The sequence below is a fragment of the Pelecanus crispus genome, chromosome 1 (genome assembly GCF_030463565.1).
Source record: "Pelecanus crispus isolate bPelCri1 chromosome 1, bPelCri1.pri, whole genome shotgun sequence".
Taxonomy (NCBI): domain Eukaryota; kingdom Metazoa; phylum Chordata; class Aves; order Pelecaniformes; family Pelecanidae; genus Pelecanus; species Pelecanus crispus.
Window position 1 is genome coordinate 621,887 of NC_134643.1, and position 14,026 is coordinate 635,912.

The 14,026-nt window shown below is 72.5% G+C and overlaps 1 protein-coding gene across 1 annotated transcript; it reads right to left on the bottom strand.

Moving 5' to 3' along the window:
* Positions 1–227: 227 nt before the first annotated feature.
* MAPK8IP2 (mitogen-activated protein kinase 8 interacting protein 2) lies at positions 228–12,592 on the bottom strand. The gene is made up of 12 exons (XM_075725947.1): positions 12,264–12,592; positions 8,258–8,363; positions 7,471–7,710; positions 5,147–5,249; positions 2,545–4,968; positions 1,978–2,053; positions 1,677–1,849; positions 1,459–1,568; positions 1,247–1,366; positions 1,089–1,159; positions 743–841; positions 228–300 (listed from the first exon to the last, which is right to left on the bottom strand). Exons 1-12 carry the CDS (start codon positions 12,590–12,592, stop codon positions 228–230), a joined length of 3,924 nt encoding a protein of 1,307 aa, XP_075582062.1.
* Positions 12,593–14,026: the final 1,434 nt, after the last annotated feature.

Consider the following 14,026-nt stretch of genomic DNA (forward strand, 5'->3'; position numbering starts at 1 on the left):
GCGCGGGGCCGGGGCGGCGCTGGGCGCACCCCAGGTACCCACCCGCGGTCCGTGGCCTGGCCCCCGGCCCCCCGAGAAGCGGTGAGGATGTGCGGGGAGTCCGTGGGGCGTGGGCTGGAGCATGTGCGGGGGGGGCCAAGCCGGCTGGTTGTGGGGTCAGACAGAGTCTCTGGCCGTCTGTGGGGCTGGAGGGGGGTGCGGAAGCAGGAGGCGCAGTGACTGCCCCCTTACTCCAGGTAAATGTCCTCTGTGGGGCAGGCGTACTCCAGGTGCTCCTGGTAATATTCCTGAAATGCTCGTCTGCAAGGAAGGGCACAATGGGGGGGGCTGGGGGCGAGGGCCCGGACCCCTGCACACAGCACCCCTGCACCCCCAGCCACGGCACAGCCAGCCCCCCGGCACCCAGAGCCCCTGCACCCCCAGCCCACTGCACCCAGAGCCCCTGCACCCCCAGCCCACTGCACCCAGAGCCCCAGCACCGCAACCCCCTGCACCCAGAGCCCTGGCACAGCCAAGCCCCCCAGCACCCAGCCCTCCTGCACCCCCAGCCCTGGCACAGCCAGACCCCCTGCACCCTGACCCCCAGCACCACAACCACCTGCACCCCCAGCACTATCACAGCCAGCACCCCTGCACCCAGAACCCCAGCACCCGGCCCTGGCACAGTCAGACCCCTGCACTCCAAGCCCCGGCACCCAGGGCCCCGGCACCCAGGGCCCCGGCACCCCCATCCCCATCTTACCCGACGCACTCGGCGACGTGCCGCATGGATTCCTGGGAGACGAAGACGTGGCAGGCGAAGCGGCTCAGCACTGGGTGCTTGGTGATGAACCCGAAGTAGCTGCAGGCGCAGGGCAGGGTAAGGGGGGGGACGACACCCCACTCCTGCCCCATGGGGCGAGCTGGCAGCCACGGGGGGCTCTGCCGAGGGGACACCCACTGGGACCCCGGGGCTGGGGCAGCCACGCCAGGACGCGGACCGAGCAGGGGCACCGTGGGAGCATGGGTGCCCCCGGGCCGGGGATGGAGCGGGGGTCCCTTGGGGCTGGGAGCACCTGGGGGGCTGTGTGAGGAGGTGGGGGTCTCACCAGCTGTTCCGGGGGTGGCACCCGCAGAAGGAGATGTTCTTCATCTGGAAGAAGTGGCTGCAGCGCTCGAACTGGAAGAGAGGAGCCGGCCGAGGTGTGGGCGCCCGGCTGGCGGCAGGGCAGGCACCCGGCACCCCCCGCGCGCCCACGCCCCTCACCTCCTCATCCCGGCTGTACTTGGTGACGGTCAGGATGAGCTTGATGCCCTGCAGTGTGATCTCCAGGTCGCAGCTGGCCGGCGGGCGCAGGTGCACCGTGAGCTTCCTGGTGGTGGCAATCTGGGGCGGGGGGCACGGGGGGGCGTGAGGCCGGAGCTGGCGCCAGCACGGGCAGCAGGGGGCCGCGCCGCCGGCCCCTCGCCCGGGCTCACCTTCTGCATGGCGGCGCAGAGGATGCCGTTGCCCTGATGGTACGGCACCTCCACCGAGCCCAGGAACTGCACGTTGAACCGCTCCACCCAGCACGGGTTCCTCTTCAGGCCTGCGCGGGGAGAGGGGACGAGGAGACGGCGCCCCGAGCCCACCCCCCGCCATGCCTCCCGCGCCCCACAGCCCCCGCCACGGCCCCGGGGACCCCGCAGGCTCCTACCGATGGCGTCCCTGGCTTGGCCGACGACCTCGTGGGCGTAGAAAGCAGGGAAGATGCCCCTCTCCCCCGTCCGCATGTTGTAGCCCCGGTACCAGTAGTCATCCTCCTCCAGCTCCACCAGGATGGGGTCGTCCACATCCAGCTCCAGCTCGTCCTCGTGCCGGGGGATGAACCTGGGGGGGACGGCCGGAAGGAGGATGCGGGCAGGGAGGGGCAGAGCCGCGGGAGAGGGGGTCCTGCGAGACCCCCGCAAGGTGCCGGTGGCCGTGGCTGGCACGGCGCGGCCGGGCTCGCTGCTCACCTGAAGACGGCCCGATGGGTTTGCTCCCGCTCCTCCCCGTTCACCATGCAGGAGAACAGCCCGAAGGACTCCGTGCCTGCGGAGGAGGAGGCTGCCGTGGGGCCGGGGGGCAGCTCCCACCCCTCTGCCCACCCCGGGGGGCTGCGGGACCCTCGGGGTGAGGGGAGTGGGGAGCAGATGGCCATCACCCATGGGCCCCTCCTGGGGGGGTCCCACCTGAGCCCCTGGTCCCCCACCCAGCGCCTGGGGCCGAGGACCCCGCGGGACGCTGGTGCGAAGGCGTGTCGGGGATTGGCCGCCCAGCGAAACCTCACAGCCCCACGGGGGAGAGCCCACGGCCTTCGGGTCCGGCCCCATGCCCCCCGCAGCCCCCCTGCCCCGGCCCCACCTCCCATGCCGTGCCGCACCACGCCGTGCCACGCAGGCACGATTCCACGGCCATCCCGGCCGAGGCGGGACGGCGGAGGGCAGCCAGCCTGCCGACAGCACACAGAGCAGCCTGGCACGGCGCGGCGCGGCACGGCACGGCACGGCACGGCGCGGCACAGCATGGAGCAGGTCACTTACTGGAGGAGCGGGAGGTGCTGTTGACGAAGACGTTGAGGAACTTCTTGGAGAACTGCAGGTCGGCCTCGGGGGACGAGTCCTCGGAGGAGCTGTGGGCGTCGGGGGCCACCAGCCCGTCCCCGAAGGCCGCCTCGTCCTCCAGGTCACAGCGGTCGCAGGCGCGGAGCAGGTCGCTGTCGTCGCTCAGCACCGAGGTGCAGCGCCGCAGGCTCACCAGCTCCAGCTGCGTGTGCTCGTCCACCACCAGCGTGTACTTCACCGAGTCGTAGGCCAGGGACTCGTCCAGCGCCCGCGGCTCCAGTGCCCCGGGGACGGGCGGCAGCTCCCCCCCGAAGCTTCCCTGCAGCGGGTCCTCAGGGAAGGGGGAGCCCTTCAGGTAGGGCACCTCGTCCTCGTCCGTGGAGTAGGCCATGGTGAAGCCGCGGTTGGTCTTGGCGGTGGAGACGTCCAGGGCAGGCGGGCCGGCGTCGGGGCCCTGCCCCTGGGGCGCTAACCGGACATCGTCGATCATGTCGTCAGCCTCCAGGACGCCCGAGTCCAGGTCCCTGTCGATGGCCCAGTCCTCCGGGCCGGCAGCCGGCGACGCCGCGGTGGCAGCCTCGGTGCCGGGGGAGGCGCGTGGGGGCGTGCGGGGTGGCCCGGGGCAGCAGCCGAAGGTGGCCAGGACCTCGGAGGCGCCCAGCCTGTCGAGGGTGACGGGGAGCCCCGGGAAGACGGGCGCGATGGTGTCGTTGGTGGGGTTGCTGAGGAAGAGGAAGGGTCCCGGCTCATCGGCGGGCAGCTCCGGCGCGGGCTCCGTCCCGGCACCCAGGGCCCGCTCGTCCTCAGCGCGCTGGAGGGAGCTGCGCAGCGTCTCCATGTCCACCAGCTCGATGGTGCGCTGGCAGCGGGGCAGGGCGGCCGGCTCCCCCGTGCCCACCGGGGAGTCCCGCGAGCCAGGCTCCCCGTCCAGCGCTTCGCTCAGGATCTCGGGCTCCAGGTCGGAGGCCGGGGAGATGGTGTCGCAGAGCGAGTGGGTCTGCTGGAAGCACTCGTCCGGGCACTTGATGGGGTAGGAGCCCTCCGAGATCATCTTGTTGACGAGGTTGCTGAGCAGCCAGGGTGAGTCCGAGTCCTCGCTCAGGTCGGGCTCTGACTCGGAGTCGGAGTCGTACTCGCTGTTGTCCTCCTCATCTGCCTCGGGCATCAGCTTGGGCCCCACGGGCAGGTAGAAGGAGCGCCGGATGCTCTCCAGGCTGTGGTCCGGGTCAATCTTCAGGTCCAGCGGGCTGGAGACGGAGATGTCCGTCTGGCCCGCGGGCGCGGAGGAGTCCGCCGGGTTCAGGCTGTCGTAGTAGCCCTCCATCTTCAGCTCCGCCAGGCTTTCCCGCCTCACCACGCCACGCTCCGGGAGCTCCCTCTCCAGGGTCTCCTCCTCCTCCTCCTTGCCCTTGTCCAGCAGCAGGGAGTCCTTGATGCCCATCAGGCCAGGCGCCTCCAGCTCCGTCTCCAGTTCGGCCTCCGAGGTGGGCGAGCTGGCCTCCTCGATGGAGTTGGTGAGGTGGGAGGACCTGCCGCTGCTGCTGTCGCTGCTCAGGTCCAGCTCCGTCTCCGAGATGGAGGAGATCATGTTGCTGACCAGGCGCCCGCCAGCGAAGGCCGCCTCAATCTCCCCCTCCACGTCCGAGTCGGAGCCAGGCGAGCTGAGGTCTTCGCCGTGCCGGCCGCCGGGCAGGAAGGGCTTGGCGGTCCGGCTGGTGAGGTCGGCCTCGATGCCGGGGTCCGAGGAGGGCGAGGTGGTCTCCGAGGAGCCCGAGGGGTGCCCGCGCACGCTGGCCGCCCGGACGGGCTGGGGACCCTCCCCGTCGGAGCTGAGCGGCTCCGCCGGCCCCGCGGGGCGCGCGTAGGCGCCCGGCAGCCGGGCGCCCTGCCCATCGCACCGCTCGGCGACGGCCACCGGCTCCTCCCGGGGCCGCGGGGAGCCGGGCTGCTGGCGGGGGGCTGCGGGGGACCCCGGGCTCCCAGCCCCCAGGCCACCTCCTCCACCGGGGGCCGGCCTCTCCCGGCCGCCAGCCGCTTCTTGCTTTGGCGGGGCACGGCGGCCGTCGGCAGCCGCGGGGGCCTGGGGCGTCGAGCCCGCGTCGGGGGGTGCGGGAGGAGCCGCAGGCCCTGTTGGAAAGAGAGATGGTTCAGGGGGCGGCTGGCGGAGGTGCGACGGGGAGTGCGGTGCTCGGAGCGCAGAGGAGATGATATTCATGTTATAATCTTCCCCGGCTCTCGGGGGCGATGGGTTACCATGTGCCAGGGACTCGTGGCTGTTGCCTTGCGAGTCAAAGGGGGAGGGCTGCGGCGAGGCGGGGGCCTGCCCGGCCCCCCCGGAGCTCGGCCCCTTCGGGCTCTCCAGACAGGGTCCATCTTGGATGCAGGCGTGGGGAGACGAGCGTCCTGCAAGGGAAGGCAGAGCCCCGCCTCAGCCCTCCGCGCCCTGCGCTGGGGCGCAAACCCCGCCAGGCTTTAACCAAAGGGGAACGGCTGCGGCGCGACCCCCGGGCAGGACCGCCCCCCCAGCGCCAGACCCTGCCCCATGGCCCCGCACCAGCCCGGGACCCCATCCCACGCTCACCAATGTGTGAGGAAGAGGAGGAGGAGGAGGAGTGGAGAAGGGCGTCCTGCCAGGTGGTGCGGTGAGCGGGCGGTGGGAAGCTGCCGTTGTTGTTCAGGGAGTCCTGGGGGAAGAGCAGAGCCGGGGTGGGTGGGCGAGCCCCAGGGAGGGGACGGGGGGCATTTGGGGACCCAGCAAGAGGGGGGTAGCCGGGGTGCCCGGCGGGGGCTGCACAGGGATGCGGGGGCACCAAACGGGGCCAGGCCGGCCCGGGGACGCCCCTCGGCACGGCTCGGTGCTCGCCGCCGGCTTGGCAGTGCCAGGGCCACGTGCCCAGGGCTTATCCAGATTAGGGCCGCGACATCCCCAGCTCCCCTGCCCGGCCGGACGCATGCCAGCGCAGTGCCTGCCCCAGGGCAGGACCGGGGGACGGCACGGTGCCCATCCCGCACCGCCCGGGGACAACACCCCGCAGGGCACGCGCCGGCACCGGGGCTGTCATCGAATCATGGAATCGTGAGGTTGGGAAACCCCTTTGAGATCCCCCAGTCCAACCATTGACCCAACACTGCCAAGGCCACCACCAAACCCATCAAGGGCAGAGTCATCATTTCATCTTGCCTGCCTTGGGGGCTGCATTATTTATAATGACAGTAAAACTGGGAATCACTGAGGTTGGGAAGGATCTCTAAGATCATCAGCCCAGCCGTCACCCCAACACCCCCATGCCCACTGAACCATGGCCCCCAGTGCCACCTCTGCCCGTGTTTTGAACCCCTCCAGGGCTGGGGACTCCCCCACCTCTCTGGGCAGCCTGGTCCAATTCTTGACCACCCTTTCTGTGAAGAAATTTCTCCCAATATCCAACCTAAACCTCCCCTGGCGCAGCTTGAGCCCATTCCCTCTCGTCCCATCGCTGTTCCTTGGGAGAAGAGCCCGACCCCCCTCCCTGCCCCCTCCTGCCAGGAGCTGCAGAGCGATCAGGTCTCCCCTCAGCCTCCTCTTCTCCAGGCTGAACACCCCCAGCTCCCTCAGCCGCCCCCACCAGCCCTGCTCTCTCTGTCCCCGCAGGACCCCGGCACGAGGCCCCGCTGCGCCCCGTCCTCCCGAAAAAGGAGCCCGACGCCGGTGAGCGGGACCCCGCTGCCTCCCCCCGAGAGCCGCCGGCCCCACAGCGTGAGCAGGAGCCAGCCGGGGCCGCGGCCGCCTCAGCCGGTGTGGCGGCAGCTGCGGATTAGTCCCGGTGGGAAGCGCAGGCAGCGATAATCCTGCCGAGCGGGAGATTAGCGAGCAGGGCCGGTGCCACGTGCCGCGGGGCACGCACGAGCGCGGTGGCGGGGAGGGCAGCGGGGGCCGGCACGGCCGGGAGGGTCCGGCATCGCAGGGGCCGTGCCACAGCCCTGGGGATGGGTGCTGGGGGGGGACGGGGCCCCAGGACCAGGGTCTCGCCTCCTCCCGAGGCCGGTGCAAACGGGACGGAACAGGGATCACCGGGATTTGCACCCTGGGCACACTGATGGGGGCCGGATCTGGCACCGGCGGGGGCTCTGCTCCCACCCCGAGGGATGATGGATCAGGGCGGGCGGTGAGATCCGGCTTTGCCAACGCATCCCGCCGGGGCGGAGCGGATCAAGGCTGGCGGGCTCTGCGGGAGAGCTCCGGGGCTTTGTCACCTTCCTGCGCCCGTCTGGCCAAAACCCCCAGCCCCCCCCGACAGCCCCCCGCATCCCCAGCGGTGCCCTCCCGGGAGGGGAGCCGAGAATCCCGAAAGCCCCCCCGGCACCATGGCAACGCAGCCGGATGCAGGCAGCACCGCACGCGGCTTCCCACACACTGCGGCGGCGCGGCAGCTGCGGGCTGGCACCGCACACGCGTGCGCGCAGGGACACGGGGACACAGGGACCCCCACACACCCCCCACCCGCGCGCGGGGAGCCCCCGAGCCCAGCTCTGGGCACGGAAAAGGAAGGACGCGGCGTGCGGGATCACCCGTGCACGATCACCCGTGCACGCCTAAGTGCAACGCACGGCGCCGGCACGCGGCGCCCGCAGCGCCTCGCAGCCCTCTGCCACGTCCCGGACCCCCGCTCGCCCCAGCGCCCTGGGCCTGGCAGGGAGCGTGCAGGGGCCCCTTGCGCAGAGCTGTCCCCGATGGCCCCAGCTCGGCCCTGCCACCGCGGAGCCGGTGCCATCTTTGCCCTTCTCTGCCCCCCCGGTGCTGCTGTGGGGCCCCCTCCCACGCCACAGCCTACGGAGCCCCCCGCTCTTCCTCCTGTGCCAGCCCCAGGGTGCGGGGGGCAGAGACCCGGGGGGGCAGAGACCCCTCCCAGCCACCCCCACCCTCACCTGGGTGCCCGGGGCCGTCAGGTTGAGGGTGGTGGGCCGGTGCTTCTGCGTCTCCTCCAGAGCGGGTGAGGGGATGGGCGAGGCCGAAGGGGACGGTGGAGCTTCCAGCTCGTTGCCCTCCTCCTCCTCCTCTTCCTCCTCCTCCTCCTCGTTGTCGTCGATCATCTCGAACTCCTGGAAGTCATCCTGGAAGGTGCAGACGGGGTGCGGCTGCTCGCCGCGCTCCAGCACCAGGCAGTCCTGCGGATGCGGCAGCGGGTCAGCGGACGCAGCGCTCGCGCTCACCCCGCTCCCCGGCGCGGCACGGCCGCCCCGGTGCAACCCTCCGCAGCGGCTCTGCCGACGCCTCCGCTCCCACCCAACGGGATGGGGGTCTCCGGGCAGAGGGAAATGCTCTGTGCCGGGGTCCAGGGACCCCCCCGGCTCTGCCCGCTCCCTGCCCGTCCCTCCCTGCCTGTCCTGGCCGCAACACCCAGCGCTGCGTCCCACCCGCATACCTGCCCGGCCCCTGCCCGTGTCCCCAGCACCGTCCCGTGCCAGGCAGAGCCGGGGATGAGCTGTGTAAGCGGGAGCCACCGGAGCCACGGGCGGGTGCCTGGCCGTGCCGGGGGGGTCCCTGGGCTCTGAACCCCGCCTGCACCCTGCGGTGCATCCCCTCAGCACCCCGGCACTGGGGACCCTGCACCCTCCGCTCCCGGAGGGGCTTTGTGGCCCCCCGGTCCCCAGCACAGCCCCACGCAGCCACCGCATCCCCAGGGCGGGGAGCGGGCACGCTCAGCTCCTGCACCTTCTCGTAGTGGTCCGAGTCGTAGTTCAGCCCGATGCCGCAGTCGTCCGTGATCTCCGACAGGTCCTCGTCATCGAACTCCTCCAGGCTGATGTCCTGGGGGGGCCTGGAGAGAGGGGCCGGGACGTCAGGGCCAGGGGCACAGGCTGACAAACCTTGGGGAAATGCCTCCCGCTCCCCCACGGCACCACGAGGGCCCGGAGAGCCGAGCGGCACCGCAGGCACCGCAGCCATCGTACCACCAGCACCCCAGGGTGCCAGCACCAGCCAGGCAGCACCGCAGCGACACGCCGGCGTAGCACCATTGCCCCGCACTGCCGGTGCGGCAGCACTGGCCGAGCCGACACGGCACGGGCCCGGGGGTCAGCCCCGCGCCGGGAGCCAGGCGAGGCCAGAGGCGACGGGGAGGGCGATGGCCGCAGCGGTGCAACAGCACAGCCGCTCTCAGCACCGCGCTCACGCCCGCCTCGCCACAAACCGCCCAGATTCACCGCCGGCCTCGTGCCGGGGCGGCGAGAGCCCAGCGCGGCTCAGGGCCACGCAGCCGCAGGTTGCCCCGAGCCGGGCGGAGGTGCCGAGGCCACTGCCGCAGCGGGCAGCGCGTCTCCCACATTCCCAGCCCAGCAAAATCCCGTGAGCCAAACGCAAGGCACGTGCCGGAGCCGAGGCGGGGAGGGGAAGGCTGCTGCTGCCGCTGGCTTCGGCGTGACCCATGCCGCAGGGCTGCTTCCTGGGTCTTGGGGGTTTAGGTTTAACCTGAAGCATAGAATCACGGAATCATGGAATCGTTGAGGTTGGCAAAGCCCTTCAAGATCCCCCAGCCCAACCATTGACCCAACACTGCCAAGGCCACCACCAAACCCATCAAGGGCAGAGTCATCATTTCATCTTGCCTGCCTTGGGGGCTGCATTATTTATAATGACAGTAAAACTGGGAATCACTGAGGTTGGGAAGGATCTCTAAGATCATCAGCCCAGCCGTCACCCCAACACCCCCATGCCCACTGAACCATGGCCCCCAGTGCCACCTCTGCCCGTGTTTTGAACCCCTCCAGGGCTGGGGACTCCCCCACCTCTCTGGGCAGCCTGGTCCAGTGCTTGGCCACTCTTGCCATGAAGAAATTTCTCCCAATATCCAACCTAAACCTCCCCTGGCGCAGCTTGAGCCCATTCCCTCTCGTCCCATCGCTGTTCCTTGGGAGCAGAGCCCGACCCCCCTCCCTGCCCCCTCCTGCCAGGAGCTGCAGAGCGATCAGGTCTCCCCTCAGCCTCCTCTTCTCCAGGCTGAACACCCCCAGCTCCCTCAGCCGCTCCCCACCAGCCCTGTGCTCCAGACCCTTCCCCAGCTCCGCTGCCCTTCTCTGGACACGCTCCAGCACCCCAATGTCCTTCTTGTGCTGAGGGGCCCAAAACTGGGCACAGCATTCCAGGTGCGGCCCCACCAGCGCCAAGCACGGGGCACGATCCCTGCCCTGCTTCCGCTGGCCACACCATTCCTGACACGAGCCAGGATGCTGTTGGCCACCTTGGCCACCTGGGCACACTGCCGGCCCTGCCCGCGCAGGCAGGGATGGGGGGCGGGCCAGGGCTGCCCATGCCACGCTAAGGGCAGGCAGAGAATCCAGGCCCAGCCATTCCCGTTAGGAACGGGGGTGTCATGGAAACCAGCGGTTTCTGCAGGGAAAGGGGGAAAAAAAAAGGAAAAAGACGACAACTCTTGGCAGGATTTGGTGTCGGAAAACGGAAATGAAACGTTTCTGGCGGCTCTGTAGGGTGGGAGGTGCGGCAGCACCCACCCCTACCCCACCGGGCTCCGGGGACACCCAGGGCCCACCACAGCCCGGCCCTGAGGGGGCACGGGGGGCTCCTCCGGCGGGGACAGGGCTGGGGCCTCGCTGGGGCCTCGCTGGGGTCTTGCGGGGTCTCACTGGGGTCTCACTGGGGTCTCGGTCCTGGGACAGCAGCTGGCAGCGGGAGCAGACTCCCATGCAGTGCGGGGGTCACAGCCCCCACAGCCGCAGCTGCCTCCTGAGCCGCCTCCCCCGCTTCACCCCCAAATCCCCTCCTCCAGCCCCTTGCCCCGGCACAGGGGCCGGACACTTGGCACCCGTTCACAGGGAGAAAGCTTTCCCCAAATCAGATAATCCCCAGAAGTAGGCCATTGAGGCAGCGTTGCATATTCGCAGATTTGTGGCAAAAGCATCAGAGGCGGCGGTGGGACCGCGGCCTCAGCCTGCGGCAGGGCAGGGGGCTCGGCTGGACCCCGGCCAGGGCTGGAGGGGCCGCATGGAGCGGAGCCCCGGGGGTGGTGGGGAGCAGAGCCCTGGGGGTGGTGGGCACAGGAGCCCTGAGGGGAGTGGGCACAGGAGCCCCAGGGAGGGTGGGCACCGGAGCCTCGGGGGGCGGTGGGCACCGGAGCCCTGAGGGCAGTGGGCACCGGAGCCCCGGGGGTGGTGGGCAGTGGAGCCCCAGGGAGGGTGGGCACCGGAGCCCCGGGGGTGGTGGGCAGTGGAGCCCCAGGGAGGGTGGGGAGCAGAGCCCCGGGGGGCAGTGGGCACCAGAGCCCATCTCCCCAGCCCCTGGGGACACCGGTGGCCGCTCTCCCGCAGGCAGCGGGGTCGGGGGCAGAACCCTCCTGGCTGCGCTCCCCGGGGGCGGGCAGGGGTCTCGGGGGTCCCTTGGCCATCCGGGGGGAGGCAGGCGGGAGGGCAGGGACAGCACGGCCATGAGTCCTCCCGGGATGGAGACCTGTCGTGGTCCTGCAGACCCCCGGCCAGGCTCCACTCCCGCCCCCCTGGACCCTCCCCGCTCCTCCACCGGCCCCCGTCCTGGCTGAGGGGCCACGCGCACTGGGCCGGCGCGGCATGGCACGGCACGGCACGGACCCCCACCCCACACAGGGCTCCTGCCCGCCCGCCGCCCGGCTCCGGCTGCCCGGGGAGGCCGTCGCCCTTCGTCAGGGAGCGACTGCCACAACAAACCACGGCTGGAATTTCTAGGTCACGGTGCTCCCGAGCTGGGGCAGGCACGGCAGGATGGGGCCACCACGGTGGGACGGGGGCTGCCGGCGAGAGCAGGGATCTGAGCAGGTCCGAGGGGACCCTTGGGGACCCTGGCCGTGGCCCCACTGCAGCCGGAGAAGAGGCAGCACCATCGTCGCCGGTGCAGGGATACAGTGATGCGTGCCTCCGGCACGCCGGTGACGCGCGGCGTGCGGGAAGGACGGCGGCCATCCCTGCGACAGCTGCACAGGACACCGCGGCCGGCTGGGACGGGGGCACGGGTGGGCAGCACCGGAGCGAGGGTCCCGAGCTGCAGCGGAGCCGAGGCGGTGGTTTGGGGAGGGGGGAGCTCGCCCGAGCCCCGCACACGAAGAGGGGGGTCAGGGAGGGCAGGAGGCAGCGGGACGCCGCACCGTGGGGCGTGCAGGGACCCCACCACGCGCCCCGGGCCGGCCTCGCCGCCTCCGCTTCAGCACGTCCTGAGCTGGGCCCGGCCGGAGGAGGGGAGCAGGGGGGCTGGGGCAGCGCCGGGTGAGGGCCGGGAGCCGGAGCCCAAAGGGGCCCAACATCACCCGGCCCCGGGAGCGGGGCCGCGCGGGCACGGGGAGCAGGGCACGCAGCGGCGCGCAGGCGGGCACGCACGCCGGCGTTCGCACGGGGGCCGCCGGGGACCGGGCTTCCCGAGGCGGGAGCGACGCCCGAGCAGGCCACGGGAAAATTGAATTTCCTCGTTATTTTCAGAGCAGCTCCCCGGACGCCTTGCCCTAGCAGCGCTTCTCCTGCAACGGCTTCTCCCGCGGGGACGGGGACGGCAGATGCGCTCCCACCCCGCTCCGCGCCCGCCGGCTGCTCCCAGGGCAGGGACGAGGGCCGCAGGGGGGTGGGTGCTGACCCCCGCGGGCCTGGCCCCGGCCGGTGGCCCCCTCCCCAAACCCGCGACGGGCGCCCGGGACTCCCGTGGCCCAACCTGCGGCCACCCCAGAGCCACGCGTGCGTGCCACGGCCTTTCCGCACCGATCCCTCCCTGCCGCGCCGCCTTTACCGGCTCCTCCTTCCCCTCCTGTCGGGGCTCCTCACGCCACCGGCCCCGCCGAGCCCCCATTTGGGCGCAACCTCCGCAGGGGCCCCCTCGGAAAGGGCCCAAATCCGGATTTGGCCCTTGCAGGGCCCGGCCGAACTGGCGCTGGCCGAAGCGGCTGCCGCTGCCAGGCCAGGGCACGCCAGGGCTGCAGCGCCGGTGCTGGCGACAACCGGGGCCTCGCCCGCCGTCGCCAGGCTCCGGGGACTTGCGGGGTGCTCGGCGAGAGCTGGGGTGCGCTCGCCGCCGCGGCATCCCCGGGGATTCGAGCCGGTTCTCCGGGCCAGTGCAGGGGCGCAGCGCCCGCTCCCCAGGCTGCCTCCTGCCCCCGCGGCGGGGAGTGGCACGGGCCGGGGGTCACGGTCACGGCTCCAGCCCTTCGGCACCCGCGAAGGGGCTTTGCGCTGCTCGCGGCGCTGCCCGGGGCCCCCGCCGGGGACCTCGGAGACCGAAAACTCCCGTGGGAGCCAGAGGGGCGACGGACGGCCCGCGGCTGGGGGGAGCAGAGGTGGCCGGCGCGGGGGCCACCGTCCCTCCCTCGCCGTGTGCCAGGGCAGAGGCGGGACGCGGAGGAGCAGCAGCGGGTCCAGGCCCGGGGGGATCGACTCCCTGGGGGGAGAGGAGCGGGTCGGGGGTCAGGCTGGGGGGCTCCGGGGGGGCTCCGGCTGGGGCACGTCCCCGGCCCAGGCCTCAGCTGCGGCGAAGGGCAGGGACGCGGCGGGGCCGGCTCCGAGCCCGCGCGGGGGGCTCGAACGGGGAGCGCTGCGAGGAGGCCACGGCCGAGACCCCCAGAGAATTGCCCGGGGGGTCCCCACATCCCGGGTGAGAGGCAGGAAGGAGCCGAGCATCCGTGGCAGAGGCCGCGGCCTCCCCTCCCTGCACCACCACGGCAAGCGGGGACGCACCGGGGGTCCCGCTGTGCGGCGCGGCCGGGGAGGGGGACACCCGGGGAGGGGGACACCTGGGGAAGGGGACGCCCGGGGAGCGGCCGTGAGGCCTGACCCAACCAAGGGCACATCCCGCGTCCCCGATCCGCAGCTTCTGCGTCCCCAGTGCTCCCCGGCCGCCCGCTGCCGCCGTCTCCCGCCCTTCCCCATCCCGCTGCCGGGGGTCCCGTAGCCCCGCGCTCGGCCAGCCCACCCCGCAACCCCACCGCTCGCCCGGGACCCCCAGCCCGCAGCGGGTCCCGCCAAGGTCAGGCGGGGCGCGGGGATGGGGGGCGAGGGCCCAGCCGCCTCCCCCTGCCCAAAGGGACCCTGCGGGAGGGCCAGGCCCACGGCCGAGCCCCCCGCACGACCCACGGTGAGGCGACCCCGCCGCGGGCACCCGCGGGCCCTGGCGCTGCTCCGGCACCGGCCGCGGCCACGGCGCTGGGCACGCACCGGCTGTCGCCCGCCGCTGACCCCGGGGACCCCCGAGCCGCGGCGGGGCAGGTGGGCAGGAGCCGAGGCCCCCGCGCACCCCCAGCCCCGCACCCAGCCGCCCTGGGGTTTGCCCCCCCCGGGGCCGAGCCGGCCCCTCTGCGGGGGTCCCTGCGGGGGGTCCCTGCGGGGCCCGGGGCCGGCACCGAGCATCCCCCGCGGGGGCTGCAGCGCGGCGGGGGAGACAAAGGCGGCGGCGGCTCCCCCCGCAGCGGCGGGGCGCGGCGGCTCCGGGCACGGCCGAGCCGGGGGGGGGGGGGCCCTGAGC